This window comes from Atheta coriaria, unplaced genomic scaffold, assembly GCF_025399875.1.
Source record: "Atheta coriaria isolate IRGN ID8LTWV9N9 unplaced genomic scaffold, Caltech_Dcor_3.1 hic_scaffold_4_pilon, whole genome shotgun sequence".
Classification (NCBI taxonomy): domain Eukaryota; kingdom Metazoa; phylum Arthropoda; class Insecta; order Coleoptera; family Staphylinidae; genus Dalotia; species Dalotia coriaria.
The window spans coordinates 9,287,152-9,306,226 of NW_027045446.1; the positions used below are offsets into that span (position 1 = coordinate 9,287,152).

General features: G+C 35.4%; 2 protein-coding genes and 2 long non-coding RNA genes across 19 annotated transcripts in view; 1 reads left to right on the forward strand and 3 right to left on the reverse strand.

Annotated features, from left to right (window-relative positions):
* Positions 1 to 11,375, reverse strand: part of Fas1 (fasciclin 1) — a 45,752-nt gene extending 34,377 nt beyond the window's left edge. For 2 of the 4 annotated variants that reach the window (XM_065301812.1, XM_065301811.1), the window contains exon 1: positions 11,043 to 11,375. In XM_065301812.1, the coding sequence (XP_065157884.1) occupies positions 11,043 to 11,156 (114 nt within the window). In that variant the 5' untranslated portion in view covers positions 11,157 to 11,375. The remainder of the gene's footprint in view (positions 1 to 11,042) is intronic. The other 2 variants (XM_065301813.1, XM_065301815.1) reach the window with 2 other exon arrangements.
* A 335-nt stretch (positions 11,376 to 11,710) lies between these two features.
* Positions 11,711 to 13,554, reverse strand: LOC135791418 (uncharacterized). The gene is made up of 3 exons (XR_010548039.1): positions 13,220 to 13,554; positions 12,844 to 13,008; positions 11,711 to 12,708 (listed from the first exon to the last, which is right to left on the reverse strand). It is a non-coding gene; the product is annotated as an uncharacterized lncRNA (long non-coding RNA).
* A 419-nt stretch (positions 13,555 to 13,973) lies between these two features.
* On the forward strand, positions 13,974 to 14,677 carry LOC135791421 (uncharacterized). The gene is made up of 2 exons (XR_010548042.1): positions 13,974 to 14,080; positions 14,217 to 14,677. It is a non-coding gene; the product is annotated as an uncharacterized lncRNA (long non-coding RNA).
* Positions 14,678 to 14,968: 291 nt separating this feature from the next.
* tmod (tropomodulin) overlaps positions 14,969 to 19,075 on the reverse strand; it is a 34,136-nt gene continuing 30,029 nt past the window's right edge. For 7 of the 13 annotated variants that reach the window (XR_010548029.1, XR_010548033.1, XR_010548032.1 and 4 more), the window contains 4 exons: positions 18,882 to 19,029; positions 18,426 to 18,522; positions 16,595 to 16,654; positions 14,969 to 15,790 (listed from right to left, as the gene is read on the reverse strand). Coding sequence is in view for 3 of the 13 variants with exons in the window: in XM_065301817.1 (XP_065157889.1) it covers positions 17,794 to 17,864; positions 18,882 to 19,029 (219 nt within the window). In the remaining 10 variants the exon portion in view is untranslated. Of the gene's footprint in view, positions 15,791 to 16,594; positions 16,655 to 17,085; positions 17,149 to 17,791; positions 17,865 to 18,401; positions 18,523 to 18,881; positions 19,030 to 19,075 lie in introns of those variants that run through there. The other 6 variants (XR_010548034.1, XR_010548030.1, XR_010548031.1 and 3 more) reach the window with 6 other exon arrangements.

Genomic DNA, 19,075 nt, shown 5'->3' on the forward strand with positions numbered 1-19,075 from the left:
AAATTTAAACACTACTTATAACTAACTAATAACTGGTGTTTTGCTGGTTGAGTGCAGAAAGTTTTAGGTTTATGCACACAGATAGTAATAGAAGTAATGGAAGTAAGGGAAGTGTGTTTTTACGTTGGGATTATCTTAATATGATATTTATTTATTAAATAGAAACCCTTTGGGAATAGGGGAAAGAGGGATTGACCCAAGTCAACCCAAAAAGAGAATAAAGAACGTATTATTATAACTATTTTAAAGAAGCACTAGCTTTAACCCTTGGCTTCGCTCGCGAATATCTAAAATAATGAAGTTGCTTCCGTACGCGTCTGTAGTCACAGAAGAAGTAACAATGAAGTAGAATGGCGGGAAGTTTAAAATGGCTGAAAGTATAGTCTATGGAAGTATAGTGTAGTCAATTGGATTTGATGTTGACGTAGCTGTCGGTAATACAGTGTGATGGTACTATAGTACTTAGGTTTGAGCTTCATTGCTGGAATGCTAGATGGCGTTAAAGTAGTCAAATAGCCAGATGCAGAGGTATTATTGGCTAAACAATTTCTTTATTTTATTTAAAAATTATTTTTTTATTACATAAAAAGTAGCCTATAACCATTCGGGGATCTCTAAGAATATGTGTACAAATTTTCATGATGATCGGTCAAGTAGTTTTTGCGTGAAAGTGTAACAAACATCAGGACTTTCGCATTTATAATATTAGTAGGGATAGGGATTCAACCCGTGAAAAATAAGGAGTAAGTCAAATGTTTGGTTCGCGCGCTTTGTGATTCACATTCATGTTTGCCTACCCCCACCACTATTTGCGGGTAGTCCGCAGGTATAAAAGCACAACACGCGTTGCGCACCGCGCTCAGTCTTGCCCGAGTCATCCAACAGTTCAGTCTCCCTTTTCCTTTCTCTTTGTCTCTCTTTCTCCAATATTATTTGGGTCACCAATTAAATACCACCTTATACACACTGTATGTCCTCATAAATTTCTTCGCTTATTACATTTAGACCTTCCACCAATCCAATCAATATAAATTGACAAATAATTACATTCCAATACTAGGTCATGAAATATGTCCTCTCTACAAGGCAACCAACCCTCCACGCCCGAAATACCAAACCTCAAAGCACAATACCGAAAATTAGATCCCTATCGCAAAGCACCAGACCCAAGTGCTAAATTTCGAAATGCAGAAGCAACAAATAATTCCCCAATACGCAATCCATAATACCATATCTTTCTAATACCCAAAACATCAAATTCTAATTGGATATAATTTAATTTTTGCATTTCTAGAAATTAATCTTCTAAAAGAAGTAAAAAAGGATTTTACGGTAACAAAGAGGATTGTATCGCTCAAAGTCGTTGCCGATGGTGACAATGAAAGGTGTTCGCTTTGTGCGTGTCGGGAGGATGTCACGAATGACACCCTTTGTGTGTCGGTCACTGTGCTTCCGTTGAAAGCCACGTTCGACGTTAGAGGCATAGATACAACACGTAGAATATAAGCTGCAAAGTTTCATTCCGTTCAGAGTTCACAAACACAAACAAAAGAAAAAGAAAAACAAGAAAAATACTAAATCCTTATTACACTCATAAAAATATTTTATAGTTTTTATGTCACCAGGGATATTTATATACTAGTAAAATATATAAAATGGCGTATAACGCTAAGAAAACAAAATTTTCTTTTATTTTTTGTTCAATATGAACAAACAGTCACGTTTTGAGTCTTTGTTACTGGTTTTGAGGTTATGTGTGAGTGTGGATGCAGCTTTTCCATCAGTAATCATGTCAAACAACCACGAGCTTAATAACAGCAGGATTATCGTGTAGCATGTACAAAACTGTCACAACAACTCACGGTGCTACCAGGGTTGCCTACAGTAATACCAACATACAGAAAATAACGAAATAAAACCCTAAAAACACCAACTTTGAAATTAAAATTAAAATGAAAATTCGCACTTTGCAAACAATGATAAAATAATTATTTATAGAGACCGACCGAAATTTCGGTTTCGGTTTCGGTTTCGGCCAGTTTCGGCCAAGAATTCGAGTTTCGGCTTCAGTTTCGGTTTCGGCAAAAAATGGCCGAAACTTTCGGCCGCACCGAAACTCACTTTTCGTGAATTGTCGTGCATCGCTCGGCTAACTTCGCGGCTAATGGCGGTCGTTACTTGCCATCTTAGTTCGCTCATATTAATACTATATTAATACTATATTAAGTATCAAGTGACTAAACGAGAACTTTACTCCCGAAATGGTTTAAGTATCTAAAAAACGTGGAAAAACTGGCGATGTGTAGGTAAAAGTAGAAAAATATGTTTATGTAAATTAGTTTCGGTTTCGGTTTCGGCCGAAACTGATTGCAGGGCGGAAATTTCGGTTTCGGCTAAAATCCAGTTTCGGTCGGACTCTAATTATTTAGTTTGTCGTGTAGAATTAGCATGTATGTCCCCTTGTACAGCATCTAATTCGTGCACTCACGTCATGAATTTTCCACTCTAACTGGACGGCGGTGCATCCGCGCTTTTGCTTCTCCCTTGAGTTTTCCAAGCGTCAACAGCCGGACAAACAAACCGAAAACAGGACGAATATCCGAAACAAGAACCGGACTGTTCACACACACACCCACATAATTTACATTTTAATTAAGGAGTGCGCATCGTAAAGCCCCGACGTATTATCATCATAGCGGAATTATCAAAATGAATATTCGAGTTTGTCGACATCAATTTTTGACTCACGAAACAAGCAAATATCACGATTTGCTCATAAAATAGAAATAAGAGAAAGATTCGTTCTGCGCTATAAATTCGTGACAGTTTATCTACGTAAAGTTAAAAACCCAAAAAACACAAATTACACACTCGTATTTCGAATACAAAAAATAACTGTAAATGTTTTGAACTTTTTGTTGCTTTTTTTTCGGCAGTGCGATGGCCGTTAAAGTGCCGACAGGTAACGCACTCGTGTATGAAGGTAAAAAACCTCTATTTGCAACATTTAACTTTTAATTAATTATTATTAGTAGTATTTTATATATTTTTTGGAGGATATTGCGCATGCGTATTTTTTATTTTCCGCGCCATTACATGCTGTACATAAAAACGTCTTGCCGCCTTATTAATTTTCGCAGCATTGATCCCCGCAGCACATAAATATAATTTACGAGCGCGGCCGGAAAGGGAGCGCCGAGAATGCCCTCTTCTAGGCTAGGGGAATCCACCCTCACGCTCGTCCTTATTTTAGAAAGTTTCGCAACTTGCAATTCTACACAAGTTGTGTCTGAGGATACGTATAAGTATAGCGTATCATGCTTCACTAAACTGCAACCACCCTTACGTTTTAACTCGCAAGGGTTGAAAATTTTCAATTTATAATAAAAAATAGCTACTATTTCACGCGCATGCGTAGAAGATATTAAATCACAGTATTGGCATTACTTGTTTTTAGAAGATTTTAGGTTATTTTTGACAGGTTTTGATAATATCTGAATATTTTTGAAGAAAATCTATCAGAAAAATTGTCAATTGTCAAAATTTTGAACTGCAGCGCGCGGTGGTGGTTACAGGTACTATACATTTTGTTCAGTCGTGAAGACTCGTTCACGATCGCCATTTGTCAGAATTCCCGTCTCGAACCGCAGCGCGCGGCGGCGTTTGTAGGTACTACACATTCTATTCATTTTATATTAGTTTTTAAGTTAAAATAAGTATAAAATACGTATATCAACTCAATAAATACGAAACTATATACAACATAAAGTTAAACATACGAAAACTTGTTTCTGGATTTTTTTATTTTAAATTATATTTTTAAATGAATTTTTAAGGTTATAAACCAATTCCAACCCTAACCATGTTTTTTCTACCCTTTACAAAACTATTTCTCATATAACCAGTTGCCTATAATCCAAAATTATTCACCCTATGCAATTTCTTACTTCCTTATATTAATACAACCGCATTACTCACGCTCAGATATGAATTCAATGAGGCATGAAGCATAACCTCTTTCCACTACTACTCCTCGCCTTCAGAAAGCTTTATTTATGCGAATATTACGCATGAATGAATAAAGACGTCTCGTTATCATCATTATGATTATATTATAATGGTTATGAGTTTGCACCGACAATTGTCACACCACCTCTACCCTTCCACCCTCGCATCCACAATCCCCAATCTCCTATTCGATTATCTCCTCATAATAATGTCAACAACAGAAAATGAATTTGTGTCTGTGAATACTGACTACTAGCAAATTGAAGCAAAAGTATAATGATTATACAGTCAATCTATAGTCACACAGAGGCGACGAGTTTAATTAGTATGACATTGACACGATAAATGCTCGCCGCGCAGATGAATGAAGCGAAACGCGCCGTTATTAACACGTAGTGTAAATAAATATTCACTCATTCATTTGTTACTCATTGTAATTTGTTAATTCTTGTTTGCGCTCATTGCTAGCCAGCCCGGCATGAATCATACATGTATAAACTAATTGCATATTAATTTGTTTTTAACAATTCCGCGACGACACTATATTTTTATCATGAAATTAGACTCATTGTCGCCTTTTCTAGATACAAACAAACAAACAAAAAGAAGAAAAAATGGTGATGTTGAAATATTAAGCTTGTTTTAATTAAACGCAATTGTCTTTAATCAAGAAAAGTTTTAATTTCCTCGCGAGAACATAAATTCAACTACTTCTTTCTGCGCATGCGCAGTTTGTTAATTTGTTTCTTTTTGCATTTATTTGCTGAAAAAGAATAAAAATAAAACTATTAATGACCATCTTGCCACTACTATGGGCTTGAGGGTCAATTGACGTAGCAATTGAAAATAGTCCGGTAGTTATCTGTAGTTTGCCGCGCAGATAATAATGAGAAAATTGCAACCGAGCGTAAAATTACCCAACACTCTCGTCTTCGCACTCGGAATCCGTACAAGCGCAACAACAATCTCGGGACGACTCGAAACACGCCAAGATGTAAAATGAACTAGAAAACTAATGGAAATGAACGAATGAATGTACAAGTATTCGTATGTGTATATATGATGAATGTAAATGTAAGTAACAATTTGAGAAATTAAACACACGCCAGTCGAGTGAGTTCTTCTTCGGCTTGTTTTTAATAACGAACGTTAAACTGAGTTAAACGTTCAGCTACCACCCGGCAATCATAAATTGTGTTCTACATGCTGTGAATTTAATGAATGCAACATTGTGAAGCATCATAAAATTTAAGAAAACTTAAGTTTAAGTTTTTGAAGAGATAGAAGCCATAAATTAACTTTTTTTTTTAAAAAAATCTTTAGCTTTATTTTCTTCCTAGATAATTGTTATCTGCGTATTTTATGAAGTTTTATGTCTGGAAGTAAGTAAAATTGGTAATAGTAATAGCTATGAATTGAATTCTGAGATTCAAGACTTGTTACCATACGACCTTGGCACGTTGGACATAATTACCTGGTGTAACCAGCACTCAGCACTCACTGACGCCGTGATTAGGTACCTACGAGTACGCTCGACAACAAAACACAAACCACGACACGAAATTGTAGTGGTAGTCATAATCGACTTAACCTGGCATTAAAATTAAATAAAAGAATCTCTGTTATGATTAACTGTAATGTTTTTGTGGTTTCACGAATAAAACTATTACTTTGTAAGAAAAAGAAGTCTAATTAATTATTTTCTTGTTTTTTGACTCATTTTTTGGCAAATTTATCAATAAAATTCTCAATTTTTCTCTCAAAACACGAAAAATACGAATAATGCCCTTTTACGCCATCTAGATTCGAATTATGTAACAAAAACTATGATTTAAGCTCCATATAAGCTTTCAACTCATATTTTACACCCTTAAAATTATATTTTGGTGATAAAAGTGGCCTATTTTATTTTTCATACCTAAAAATATGTCTATACCAAAATTTATAAAAATTACTTCAGTAGATTATCCGTGAATGCGTAACAAACAAACAAATAAACTCACATTCACATTTATACTCATACCTAGGCTAGCCACTTCACTCCTCTTACTATATTTGAACTAAATTTAATATATTTAGTTGCCTATATTAAATTTTATATTTTTAAAAATTATATTCTAAATAAAATTACATTTGCTGCCAATTAAAAGCGAATTTTTTATTGTGTAATGTAATTAATGCTCCGGTGCGTTATTCACATCTTCCCTAACTATATTCGCCTAACGAGCGTAATAAGCACACAACATAATTAAAAATATATGCACAAATAAAACATTTGCACATAAAATATGTCCACAAATGCACAACATTTGTAATAATTTCAAAAGGGATTGAAATATATCAGCGATTTATTTATTACACTCTGCTAATTAGGATATTTAAACAGACAAATCGGCATTCGAAATTCGAAACACGTATAATTATTGTAATCAATCGAATGAGATGAAACAGATGTTCATGCAATATTTTAATCAAAATCCAAAGTATTATAAATTTTCATTCAAAAATGATTTAATTATTTGATAAAATAGAATAGAATTCAATAAATAAATATTTGCGCATGCGTAGGTGCTTATTGAGTAAGCCAACTAGCCTTAACTTAAGTCAGTGAACTCCAAGTCGACTTTGAACTTGGCGCGCGTTACAAACAAGAAAAGAAAGAACTCGTTAAAAGAGAAAACATTAACCTTAACCTAGAATCATCTCCGAATCTACTTCTCTCTTCCACTCTCCTTTGAAACGAAAGACTTAATTTGAATCTACTTCTACTTCGCTTTTATTTTCTTTATTATTAATTTCATCGCACATGCTCAAGAAGTAAGATGCACGTTTGTAAGAAGTGGTTTTCTGTGTCTGTGTACCCTTGATGACTCGATGCGGTGGCATTTTATAAAGATAGCCGAGCGCGTCGCCTATAATTACATTTCCTGCTCCTGCTCGTGGCGACCGCGACAAAAAATGGATAACGCATCAAAATGCGGGCGGATTCATGAGCATGACGAGTTGCATACATGCACTCAGACTCTTGGTGCAGCAACCCGCGGGTATACATTATAGATTAATCATGCTACGGATGGATGAAAAGATGAAAAGTTACGAAATGCTTCCAGGTCCTGATGTTTGTTACACTTTCACGCAAAAACTACTTAACCGATCATCATGAAAATTTGTACACATATTCTTAGTGGTCCCCGAATGGTTATAGGCTACTTTTTATTTAATAAAAAGAATTATTTTTTAAATAAAATAAAAAAATTGTTTAGCCAATAATACCTCTGCATCTGGCTATTTGACTACTTTAACGCCATCTAGCATTCCAGCAATGAAGCTCAAACCTAAGTACTATAGTACCATCACACTGTATTATCACACTGTATTACCGACAGATACGTCAACATCAAATCCAATTGACTACACTATGGAGACTGTACACTATACTTCCATAGACTATACTTTCAGCCATTTTAAACTTCCCGCCATTCTACTTCATTGTTACTTCTTCTGTGACTACAGACGCGTACGGAAGCAACTTCATTATTTTAGATATTCGCGAGCGAAGCCGCGGGTTAAAGCTAGTAAACAAATAAAAATCATTTTGAAAAAAAACCTGAATTTTCCTCCGAAATAAATTAATTTCATGTTTTTTTTAATCAAAAAACTTTCACAAACGTGATTCTTTTCGATTTTTTTTTTATTTGATGCTATTCATGACGCTAGCGACTTATTAAATTAAATTCCGAAACTCTTCGAGACGAATTACTCGCCGGTGCTATGCAATAATCGCATTTTTACGTTCGGACATTTTGTCCTACGCCGTGACGTGCACGTCGTTTACAAAGTTGGCAATTTAATTCGCGTCGGCCGAAATAAATACACGACGTTCGCAAAAACTGCACAAAATATAAATATTTTGAGTGCGGGATTATTTATGAGCGAAGTATAAACATGAGAGAGGCTGATGAGAAGAGTGTGAAAAAATAAAGATGACGCGCATCCGAATGCAGGCTAATCCAATAAGTACGCAGCAGAATTCGGGCACATCTGGCAACGGGCGACCAAGCATCAAGAGATGACGCGGAGTTTCTTTATTTGAGCGGAAATTCCAGACGCGAAAGAAGTTAAATCTTGAATTACACGTGAAAAAACTAAATAAATATTTCAAGTAAGTGTTACAGGGGCGTAATTAATTGTATTCAGCGCCATCTGGTGGCAAATTACATCAAAAACAAAATTTAGAGAAAAAGTTGTGCAAAAGTACTTTTTTCGCTTGTTTAGCTATTAATTTAGCTGTAAGACGTGTCTAAAAGACCAATTTTACGAAGTTTATATTTAATATTACTTAAACATTGACTTAAATTAGTAAAAAATGATTTTAAGGACAAAAACAGTTGAAATTGATAAAAATAATTTTTTTATGCTCGTTTATCATCAAATTTTAGTTTTTCCACGGTTTTGAGGCACGAAAAGTGGTTCTTTAAACACGAACGACCAAAATTAGTCACGGCCGTGACTAAAGTACTTTATAATGTTTAAATTCTGACCTAAAATGACAAAAACGACTTTGTAAACACAAAACACATAAAATATCCACCGCAGCATGTCTAAAACCCCCATTTTCCGCACTTAATACACAATAAATTATTTTTTAAATATTTATCTTTCCTGTGTGCCCGAGTACACACATCGCTGTAAGAGTCGTGCGCGCCGCACACAATGTTTGCATAGCGACCAAAATGCATTGCAAAAGTACACTCGTTATCTGCTCTAGTGGATTCGAAATTATGCCGCGCCATTAAATTCCATTTGAACAATTCGCCGGCGTTGCGCGCGCGTTTTCGGGCGGCGTGCGGCCATCCGAAGCCCTTCACCCACACGAGACCGCGAGCAGGAAGCGCATAACCACACTCGGCGGCCTTGCCGCCGTCGAGCATAAACATATCTCGGTATATCTCGGCCGGGGATCGGATTTTATAGTCCATCGTTTGCGTAAGAGTGTGTCGAGTACCCTCGGGGAGGAAAAGTCCTGTTGGAGGACCTGGACGCATACAAAGTAGGCATTATGAACACCGGAAGTGAATATTGATATTGCACACATTTTACTATTAACCTAAACATAACCTGCATTGCAACTCAATTTGTTTTTAGTAAAATTTAAAAAATAATTTAAAAAAATACTTGACAATGACTAGCAGAGTTTTGTGGTTCGGGTTGTGAAATACTTGAATCTGTAGAATTCCACAGACCGGCAAATACCGGACGCACCGGACGTCTTACTTCTTACTGCGAAAGAGCACAGCTCGTAAAAAAGGGGACGACGGCTGGCGTGCGACACGAGCTGTCACGCGAAGAGCGCGCAGCGCCCAAGAAGAGGGCATTGTGCACACTCGAGGCGAGCGCAAGTACAAGAGCACTTTGTTTACTCGCCATCAAGCGGCCAACCTGCGCGCCCAAAGGCAGGCAGGTGTTGCTGACCTTTTCTTTACAGGTCTGGAGATTCAGTGCCTCTCAATGCAGAGTCAACAGGGTGAAATATTCATTATACACAAAATACAAAAACATATTGTAAATATAACAGAGTATAAAACAATCTCTTAAAAATAAAATAAATTTTTTGAGTTTTTGAAGAAAAGCAGAATTTTTTAAGTTTTAAACCGAAAAATGCAAAAAAAAAAAACTTTTAAGCACTGGTTTCAAATTCTTTAAAATTTAATAAAGGTAAAAGAAAATTTTAAAAATATAAAAGAAAAATATTGAAATTATTAGTTTTTCTAAGAAATTAAAAAAACATTTTGAGAAGCACTGGTTTCAACCTCTTTAAAAAATATTGAAAAGCAATTTTTTTCGAGTTTTCTTTAAAAATATAAAATAAAAATATTAAAATTTTCAGTTTTTCCAAGAAAAAATTTTTTTAAAAACTTTTGAGAAGCACTGGTTTTACTTAAAATTCAGGTGCGCATGGAAACCCTTCCTAATAGAATACCTTCCTACCTGCCCGCAATAAAAAACACCAACAACATAAAATAATTAAGCATTTTTTGCGCAATTTAAAAATTTAAATCACAATAACAGTACCTAAATGCTTCCAGAATGTAAAATAAAAACGTACAATAAACAAATGTAGTTATAAAATTACAGCATCATCTCATGCGCAGCGAATAGCACAGCAAAAGTTGCAGTAATAATGTATAAATTCCCCGAGAACATGAATAAACATTAAATATTACAGCGCAGTATTCAATTTTATATTCCCAACGATAGTAAAATCGCAGTGATATCATTTTAATAGTTGAAGTACTATCAAATCGCAGGGTACGTAAAGGTTATATTTTGTTATTGTAAACATTTCGTATTATGATTAAATCCACATAGAAAATAATAATAATTTATTAGTTATAGCATGAATTGATGGCATTTCAAACCATTATGTTTTCTATTTTTGGGCCCCAGGGGCGGTTAGGTGGTCGCGAGGGTTGTAAGCCATGTAATATTTCCACTGAACATTGATTGGAGCAGTTGGAAGGTTGCCAAACAGCCATGAACTCAAATAGTCACAAATATCAAGTCAAACAAGGGTTTTTTCTTTGTTATTTTGTAAAATTTTCATGTTTTTAAAATTTTTTGCGGTTTTATGTTTTTTTTAGTGTTGATGTGATGAAAAAAATATGAAGTACGAGTAAAGTTTATGAGAATCGATATATGTCCGTCGGTGGCTATGGCTTCGATCGACCATCCGCTGCGACGGCGGCATTTATTCGATTTTGCGGGCCGACGCCGACGTCAGCGGCGACGCATCGTTACGTAACTTAAAACTACTCGCCAGCAGAGTCGGCAGGAAGCGGCAAAGCCTTCTAAACTAGGACGAAACTCTATAACCACTTCATATAACACATACACATATCGGTCTCCCCATCATAATATAAATTAATTCTATCTCTGCATTACACATTAAACGCATGGATGTTATTCGAACTTATTTGAAAGTTATGTAAAAAAGCCGTTTGCGTTTGACCTTGAGCGCGCGCGTTCGGTTTTACCTGAGATAAATCCGGATCGTCGCGCATTTTCTCCTCGATGGTCACGGAGAACGTGCCCGGTAATGCGATGGCAGCGAAGAGGCCCAACGTCACCAACAGCATGCTTGTTGCCATCGTGTGTAACACTTAAATATTGTTTCTTTTTGATGCTCGGGCGCAAAACGACGCACAATGTATAATCTCGCACACTCGGTGGCGCGCGCGCGAACTCGACAGGCACACAACTGCGGACCGGGCGCAAGAGCCGAAGTACTACCAACCACACACAAGAGCAGAGAGCGCGCAACTCGCAACACACCGGCGCACCGCACGCGCAACTTCGACTGACTGGCGGACGGTGACGCGCGCCGACTCACCGCGTACCGTTTGCGCGTTCTTCTTCGCTTCTCTCCTTCTGCCGATATCGCCGCCGACACAAACACAATAACTGATATCTCGTGCGAATCTTACAAGCGCAGTGACAAAAATTGAATCGTCATTTTATATCTATAGAATTATCTAGATGTTAGATGTTTACTCTGTGTTGTTGTTTTGGTTTTGGTTTGCGTATTCAAATGTTTCTTTGTTATTCCAGAATATTCCTGAGTGTCCCTGAACTCGAATGCCTTTGGGATTCGTTTATTTGCCGTCTGTACGTCGACTGTCTGCCGGGGTATTTGTAATATTCATTTTTCTTGTTTCTACAATCGCGTAATGTCATTCACGGCAATTATTTAGATTAATTTTCTTTGCTACACTTCACAAGTCTTTTCTGAGTGACATTTTACTATTTGCACAACACCTTTATATCATAAAACTTTTAAAAATGTCAATTCAATTGATTATAACCTTTTTATGTATAGTAATGGTGTATGTGTGGTTGCCTAACATAGATATAATTACAAAACCACTAACCTTCAAGTATTCATAATAAATATACAAAATTTAGAAAGATTTTACATATTTTGACCCAAAATATACTCTAAACTATTCTTTAAAACATGATTTTTCTTTCCAGCTTCCATTTTAGGCCTTGCGACGTGAGACCATTTAAATCCTTGCAATCTCGCGCATGAATCCTTCATTCTGACGTCGTTCATGCACTAAAAAAGAAAGAAAATGAAACAAATCTCGTGCGTTTTGGTTTGTTTTCGGCTCCCATCTCGGACGTGTTACTTGCTCCTCAAGTGAAACTGGCGCAGTGCTTCAGTATGCAAAACTGGCGACGTTTCACGCTCCATTAACACCAACGACTAAATAATTGCACTTAAACGTGATCCAACACGAAACAAACATAAAAATGTATCACTTTTAACATGAACAAGTATTTCAAACTAAATATTTGCATCTCATATATATAAAAAACATTTTAACCTTTAAATTCAATTAGGTAATTGAGGTTAAATTGGTATTCGCTGATAAAATAGTTGAAACAAGTGACAAATCACTGCAAAGGCATTGAAATCCATTCGTGCGAACGTGTAGCTCAAACTCACTCGAAACTTGCTGCTTGCTGCTAGCTGGAAACTGCATTGTCTTCAATCTCAATCGTCTACAACTACAACTACCGCAACTATTTCGAATCTAATGAATGTTTGCAACTATGCGCTGCATGTAGAATGAAAAGTATCATTGCATCCGGTTGGAACAACACTCTTCCTTTCCTTTGATGACAAATGACAATTATCTACAAAAAAAGTATAAAACATTAACTGCAGCAGGAGATAATCACTTCTTTTTTTTTCAAGTGGAAGTAGAAACAGGTACTGTGTACTCTCAACATTGAAAATGATAAAGAAAAAGAAAAAGAAAAATCACTTACAAGATTTTATATGACATAATAACACTGTAATTGGCTGAATCACAAGCGAATGCGACGTATTTCCGCTTGAGTTAATCCCCAGACATAACCTATCAATAGTTAGCAACCAGTCTTGCAGGAAACAATAATTTTTTATATTTTCGTTGAATGTTTTCACACAAATACCTGAAAATGTCAATTATTTTTATTAGAATACTATCACGATATATTAAAAGAGTAAAGTATGGAAATTTTTACAAAATATTTACAAAAATGAAATTTTTGCTGAATAGAAATGCCAATAAATATGTTTCATATATTTTTCTGTACAAAGAGCTGTAAATTCTCTTTCATTTTAGTGGAGCGTAACAATATGTGAAGTTTTTTATTGTCTCACCTTGTATTTATCAATAAACCAATATGTGTGGCGCCGATATCAAATAAAATGCATTTTGGGCTGCGGCAAATAGTCAACAGTTTTATTTCGCGCAATTATTTTAACTCGCGCGTGTTTCGCATGTTTATCCTATGCCGTTGAAGTATATCCGTTGAAAATGTACGCGCAATTGTTGATTCCATTAACCGGCGTGGTTTGTTTACCTGCCGGAGTTGAAAAATTTACACTCACGAGTCGAGAAACAATGACCGCTGCTTTTCTAGCGTTATTCTCTTTTAAATTTTAATTAAACTTTTGTTTCTCGTGAAAAATATGCATGACTGACTTTTCTTACATTATTTATTGACAATAATAGTTTTATAAACCTGCTTTTAACTTGCTTACCTGATTTAACAATTTCCAGCACGATTTGAAACTTGTAACGATTTTTCTATTTTTATAGGTTATGTAACACTATATACATCAACACTGTATGTAACACTGTATGCATCTAAGCGCGCAAAACGTCAAGGACACAATAAAAACAACGATTTTCACAATGAAATAAATTAATTAGTTAATTAAAGAGTAATGGTGGATATAAAAACATTATTTGATAAACCATTGACGTTCCCAGTATAAAAATACGATGGAATTTTATGAAGTGCAGTTTTTATTGCAGTCACGTAAATAGCACAGCGCACGATGAAATTGCATCATCATAACACTCATCATCATCATCATCATAATTGCTAAAAGCGAAAACAACGAAAGACGTTAGCGTTCAAACTCATACACGAAGCATAAATGATGATTCGTGCTCGTTTTGCACTTGTTTCCACAGCGAAATTCCGCAGAATGCGTCGTCATTTCACTAAACAGGTGCGCATTTTGCAAATTTGCCGATTAATCGTACTTAGATTCAATAAATGACCGCATCAGCATTGTATTAAAGTCAAAACAATAACAATACTACTTTAGGAATATAATTAGGTCATATTTTAATAAGTTATTGTAGTGTTTAACAGGTTTTCTTCTGGTGAATTGCAAGTTTTGTAAACTTCAACTCCTGAAAACATAGAAACTCACCCGAAATAGTTACGTAACACGAATGCCACATATCGATCATTTGCGGCAAGGATTTCCACCCGTCCTTGACCTAAACAACTCGCGGCCCAGTTATGCGTGGGTGTTTGTTCGACCGCCGCCCCCACACTTTCCCGCCAGGCACGAATATCTTGCGCATAATAGAAATAAATATTGATATTTTGACAAAAGCGTTATTTCAACATAGGCAACCAAATATACACCAATGTCAATTTTATACTTCTGAACTCATTTCAACATTTAAAAATGTGATTAATAAAGTTTATGCCTGGTTTTATGTGGTTAATTGCTTTAATGTATCCCAAAGTGTTCACATCGAGCTAAATCAAGCTAAACACGTCTAGTTTATTCCGCAAAAACTGCTTCCTTTCGGTTTTCTATCATTATATCATTGAGCTGTATTGTATTGTATGCATTGCACGGCAGGTTTACACAGTAAACCGTAAAACATTTCAAGCGTTTGCAGCGTTATACATGTTACACATCATATCCTTACTACCCCCGCCCTCACATCATGTCATCCTTTCTTGATAAGGCCACGATAAACCACAGTAGGCGAAAGAAAACAATATTTACACATACAATTATTACTTAGACAACTAAAAGTGTAGATTAATGTATTAATCAAGAGCATATTAGCGTAGTTTGCTTAGCTGGAGGTGGTTGACGATTAAAATCTCTTTTACATTTATTCATTATCATCTCTAGGCGATAAATTTACAAGTTATAATCAATAATATAGGTCAGTTCACCTCTCCACGTCAATAAATCATTGAATCAAATGATAAAACAAATAAAAATAAACAATGTTCACATCCTAACAACTCAATAACAATTTGCCTATATGAATCAATTTGTAGATATTTGCAATTTCAATTAAAGTTTATCACAATAAGAATTATTTACGTTTGAATTTTGGCAGTGATAAACTGTTTGATAGATCCGATTTGGCAGGCAAACAAAATACAAATACTAGAACGAAGATGTTGAACAAAACTATAACAACGCGACACTTAATACAATCGAACTATATATGAATTAAAAAGTAATCGTTGTACGATCTACTGGTGTGTCTACCTAAAATGTACGATATATGTATATGTATAAACTTAGAAATAAATTAATGTTACGACGTTATTTCATAAATGTATATAGTAGAGTAGAATTTATCTTATTCATGTCTGGGCGATGTTGGTTGAAAGTTGTCCATTCCATCAGCATTTGTTTTATAAATTAATCATTAACTTTATCCATTATGTTAGGTTAGTAGTACAATTAATGAAGCCCGTGCGGCGGCGGCTAGGAATCGCGATCCGGCTACTGAATGCTTTGTTCGCAGTGTTGGAGAGAATTGTATTGTGTGTGGATGTGTGTGTGTTGTAGTGCAAAAGAAGCGATGTTTGCAGCTCTGGAGAAGACTTAATGTCTAATTGATCCATCCGACCAGGTAGTTGCGCGGAAGGCCGATGCGGCGCTGGCGTCCCACTGAAACACACCAATTTTAAGGTTATAATATTATGTTTTGACATTTTTTCATGGCAGCCATTTTACATAACCTATCACCATATAAATAATATTTTATTCTAAATAACATCGAGATCTAAACATTAACTAAACACTTAAACTTAAGCTGATTGCTTCTTGTATGCTGAATGTTTTGATAAAGTGTAATTTATTTTAGTTTTTTGTGAATAACTTTTAAACTATTTGACTAATCATCATGAAATTTTCAGAAGTGATTAAACATGATTACTTAAAGATATTTCAGAAATATCATCAAATTCGACGCTTTCAATAAAAAGTTATCAACAAAAATGTTGAATATGTAATATCTGTTGTGTTGTGTAGATGCTTACAGTTTGAAAGGAGGATAAATGTTATTTGTAGAATGTAGTGTTTGTTATTCAAGCATTCATGCGATCATCCACAAGATGCAACGTGCAGTAATCATTAAATGAAGCACTCTTGTGATTACACTCCAAACCAAAAACAAAAGCGATAGCTACGACAGTAAGCGGCGTTGAAATAGTCCTTAATCAGCTGCATCGGCTGAAAAAGCATAAACTGCGTGTAAAATCATTGGTGTTGTACAATTTTACAATCATCTACAATGAAAAAAATGTTAAATTAGTGTTAAATAAGCAATGAAACGTTTGTCATCAGTCACTCCACGTGACTTTGCTTGTAATATTGTACAACTGATGGATATATACATATAGATGTGTCGTCGGTGATTTTTGCAACTAGAAATCAAAAATTAAAAAATATAAGTAATAAACTCTTACGTACTTTATTGCGACACAAAGCGCGCACACTACGAGCTGGTCGCTCCCAGCCGAGACCGACGTTCTGTGAACAGAGAGTACAGCACATTTCAATTGACACACGTTTCAAGGGGCTGCAGGCCGAGAAGAAAACCAAACAACGTCAAACAAATGATTAATATACAACGAAAAATCATGCCTGCAAACATTATTACTTCATCATGTCATCACACACTGTTAATTCAGTATTAATATTTTTTGGTTATGTTATGTTGTTATGTATGCAACCATCAACACACCGAATAATTGTTAGGTTAGTTCTTGGTGAGCTACGTCAATTTCCTTTATCGTTGGAACTTTTGCTTTCGTTCAGTATTCGAATTTTAATGTGTAAATGAGCAGAAAGAGAGTAGAAGGTGAAGAGAAAGTGTTTCAAGAGATAGAAATAAAGAGAATCCATTGTTTTTTTGCTACGACAACACAGATATAACCAAAAAATGCACGCGAAAATTTTACCTAACCACAAAATAAAAGTGTCCTAAAGTGTATGCTCATTGCCTATATCTAACTCCCTGGAATCTGTGAAGAAAAAACATTGTTTTCATTTGCCAATCAGTAGGTATTTTACTTTGTTTTTTGTTGTGATATTGTTTTTGATAATATTGACGTACCATACCATATTTTCCAGGCAATTAATAGGAAAACCAAGCAAAACGTGCAATTGACAGCTTGAAATAATGAAAAAACGAAGAAAATAATTCAATAATGAGCTAAAACTAAAAGAAAAACAAAAAAATGATAACAAGCACATGCCGTGTCGTGTTAATTAAGTCGATTTTGTATTTTTATACGACGCGAATTTATTCATTAAAGTTTAGAGAGTATATCCCGTGGATTCATTTAAGATTGCAATCTTTATATTTAATTTTTATATATTTTTTTAAATTAGTTTTAAGCTCAAGCATTAACTTAATGTGCAAAAAAAAACTCTACGGAGTGCAATCCAACGAAATGAATGCACAAAAATATAACCAAAATAAAAAAAAATACAAAATAAACCGAGAATTTATTTATAAAGTTGTGGAATAAAAAACAGTGATGTTTGTTGTAAGTCGAAAGTCACTGGCAAAAACGATTATCACGATTACATTACTAAGTCATTAAAGACGTGGTCATTTATGGTAGAAGGGTTAAAAGAGTTACACTGCACGAACATAGGTACCTTCAGTTTATGAGGGGTGTTTTCCTATGGTTAAAGAATCGGAACCGCAATCGCAGTGTTAAGTCTTTGCGAACTATAATTGGACAAACAAAAAAAGAACAACATGTTCGGGTAAGACGACATAACTCCACTGGGAAGAGAGAAAGAAAAAGAGAAATTTACGAGAAACAAAAGGATTGATAACAAAAACAAAGAGAAAAAAAATCGTTTTCGCGAGCGAAATGTGTTTATCGGTGTGAATGGTTGTCGTTTGTGCGTGCGTATTTCTTGCGTTAGCGCGCCATCTAGTAATAAAAACGAAAACAAAAGGACTGCAAAACAAAACGTAAACGAAAATAATAGACGATTTCGTAAACACGACGAATCGTAGATAAATATAAAGAAAAATTAAAGAATAAAAGTAAAGCGGAACGAAATTTCGTCATCCAGCTGATGTCGCTTGCAGCTGGTGCCAGATTAACAATTATTTATACAAATTGCATCAAATTTTTATGCGCTATGCCTATTATATTATATGTATATGCGGAAACGGATTAATCAAAAAGAATCTCAGCGCTTTGCGGCGGATTTTGTTGTTTTTTCTGATTTTTTTGTCTTCAATGCAACTCACGCATGTTCGCTCAACGCTTCGCACCTGATCACACCCTGAATTCACAACGTTTGCTCAATCTTAATCGCGGCGCCCGAAGCGCCCAGCGTTATCTTGTAATTCGCTTTCATTACACGCCCATCTACAAGCGAAATGCACAAAAATTGCAATTGTCTAAATTAAAGGCCCTTCAGATATAGTGTGTGTTTGTGTTGATGTAAGATGGCGTCGTGATGCAAATCACACACACGGACGCTCGTCTAAATTTAACTTTTGTTTACACTTTGGTAGCCAATTTATCATTTTCTTTTTACACAAAACGCAAAACGCACAAAAACGCGATATGCTCCTGAAAAGTAAAGGCATGATCTTCAAAAATTAATGATCAATGATGTCAAAATTTACCACCACCACCACCACTACGGTATCAAAAATAAAAATGATTTAAAATACTGGTTTTCAATAGAATTGGCGTGATGAGAGAATGTATGAGACGCTTACTTGTGTCAACGTTGCGTTGTAAATGTGTGGCGATGCGGTGACGCGCATCGTTGTACTCTAAATGCAAGCCCAACCTCAGCAGCGTCGGATTCTTCTCCACGAGGTTTGTGATTTCCATTTCGATTTTGTTACCCAACACGCTCGATCTCTGTTATGAGTGTTGTGAAATAAAACAATTAATGTCGGTAAGGAAG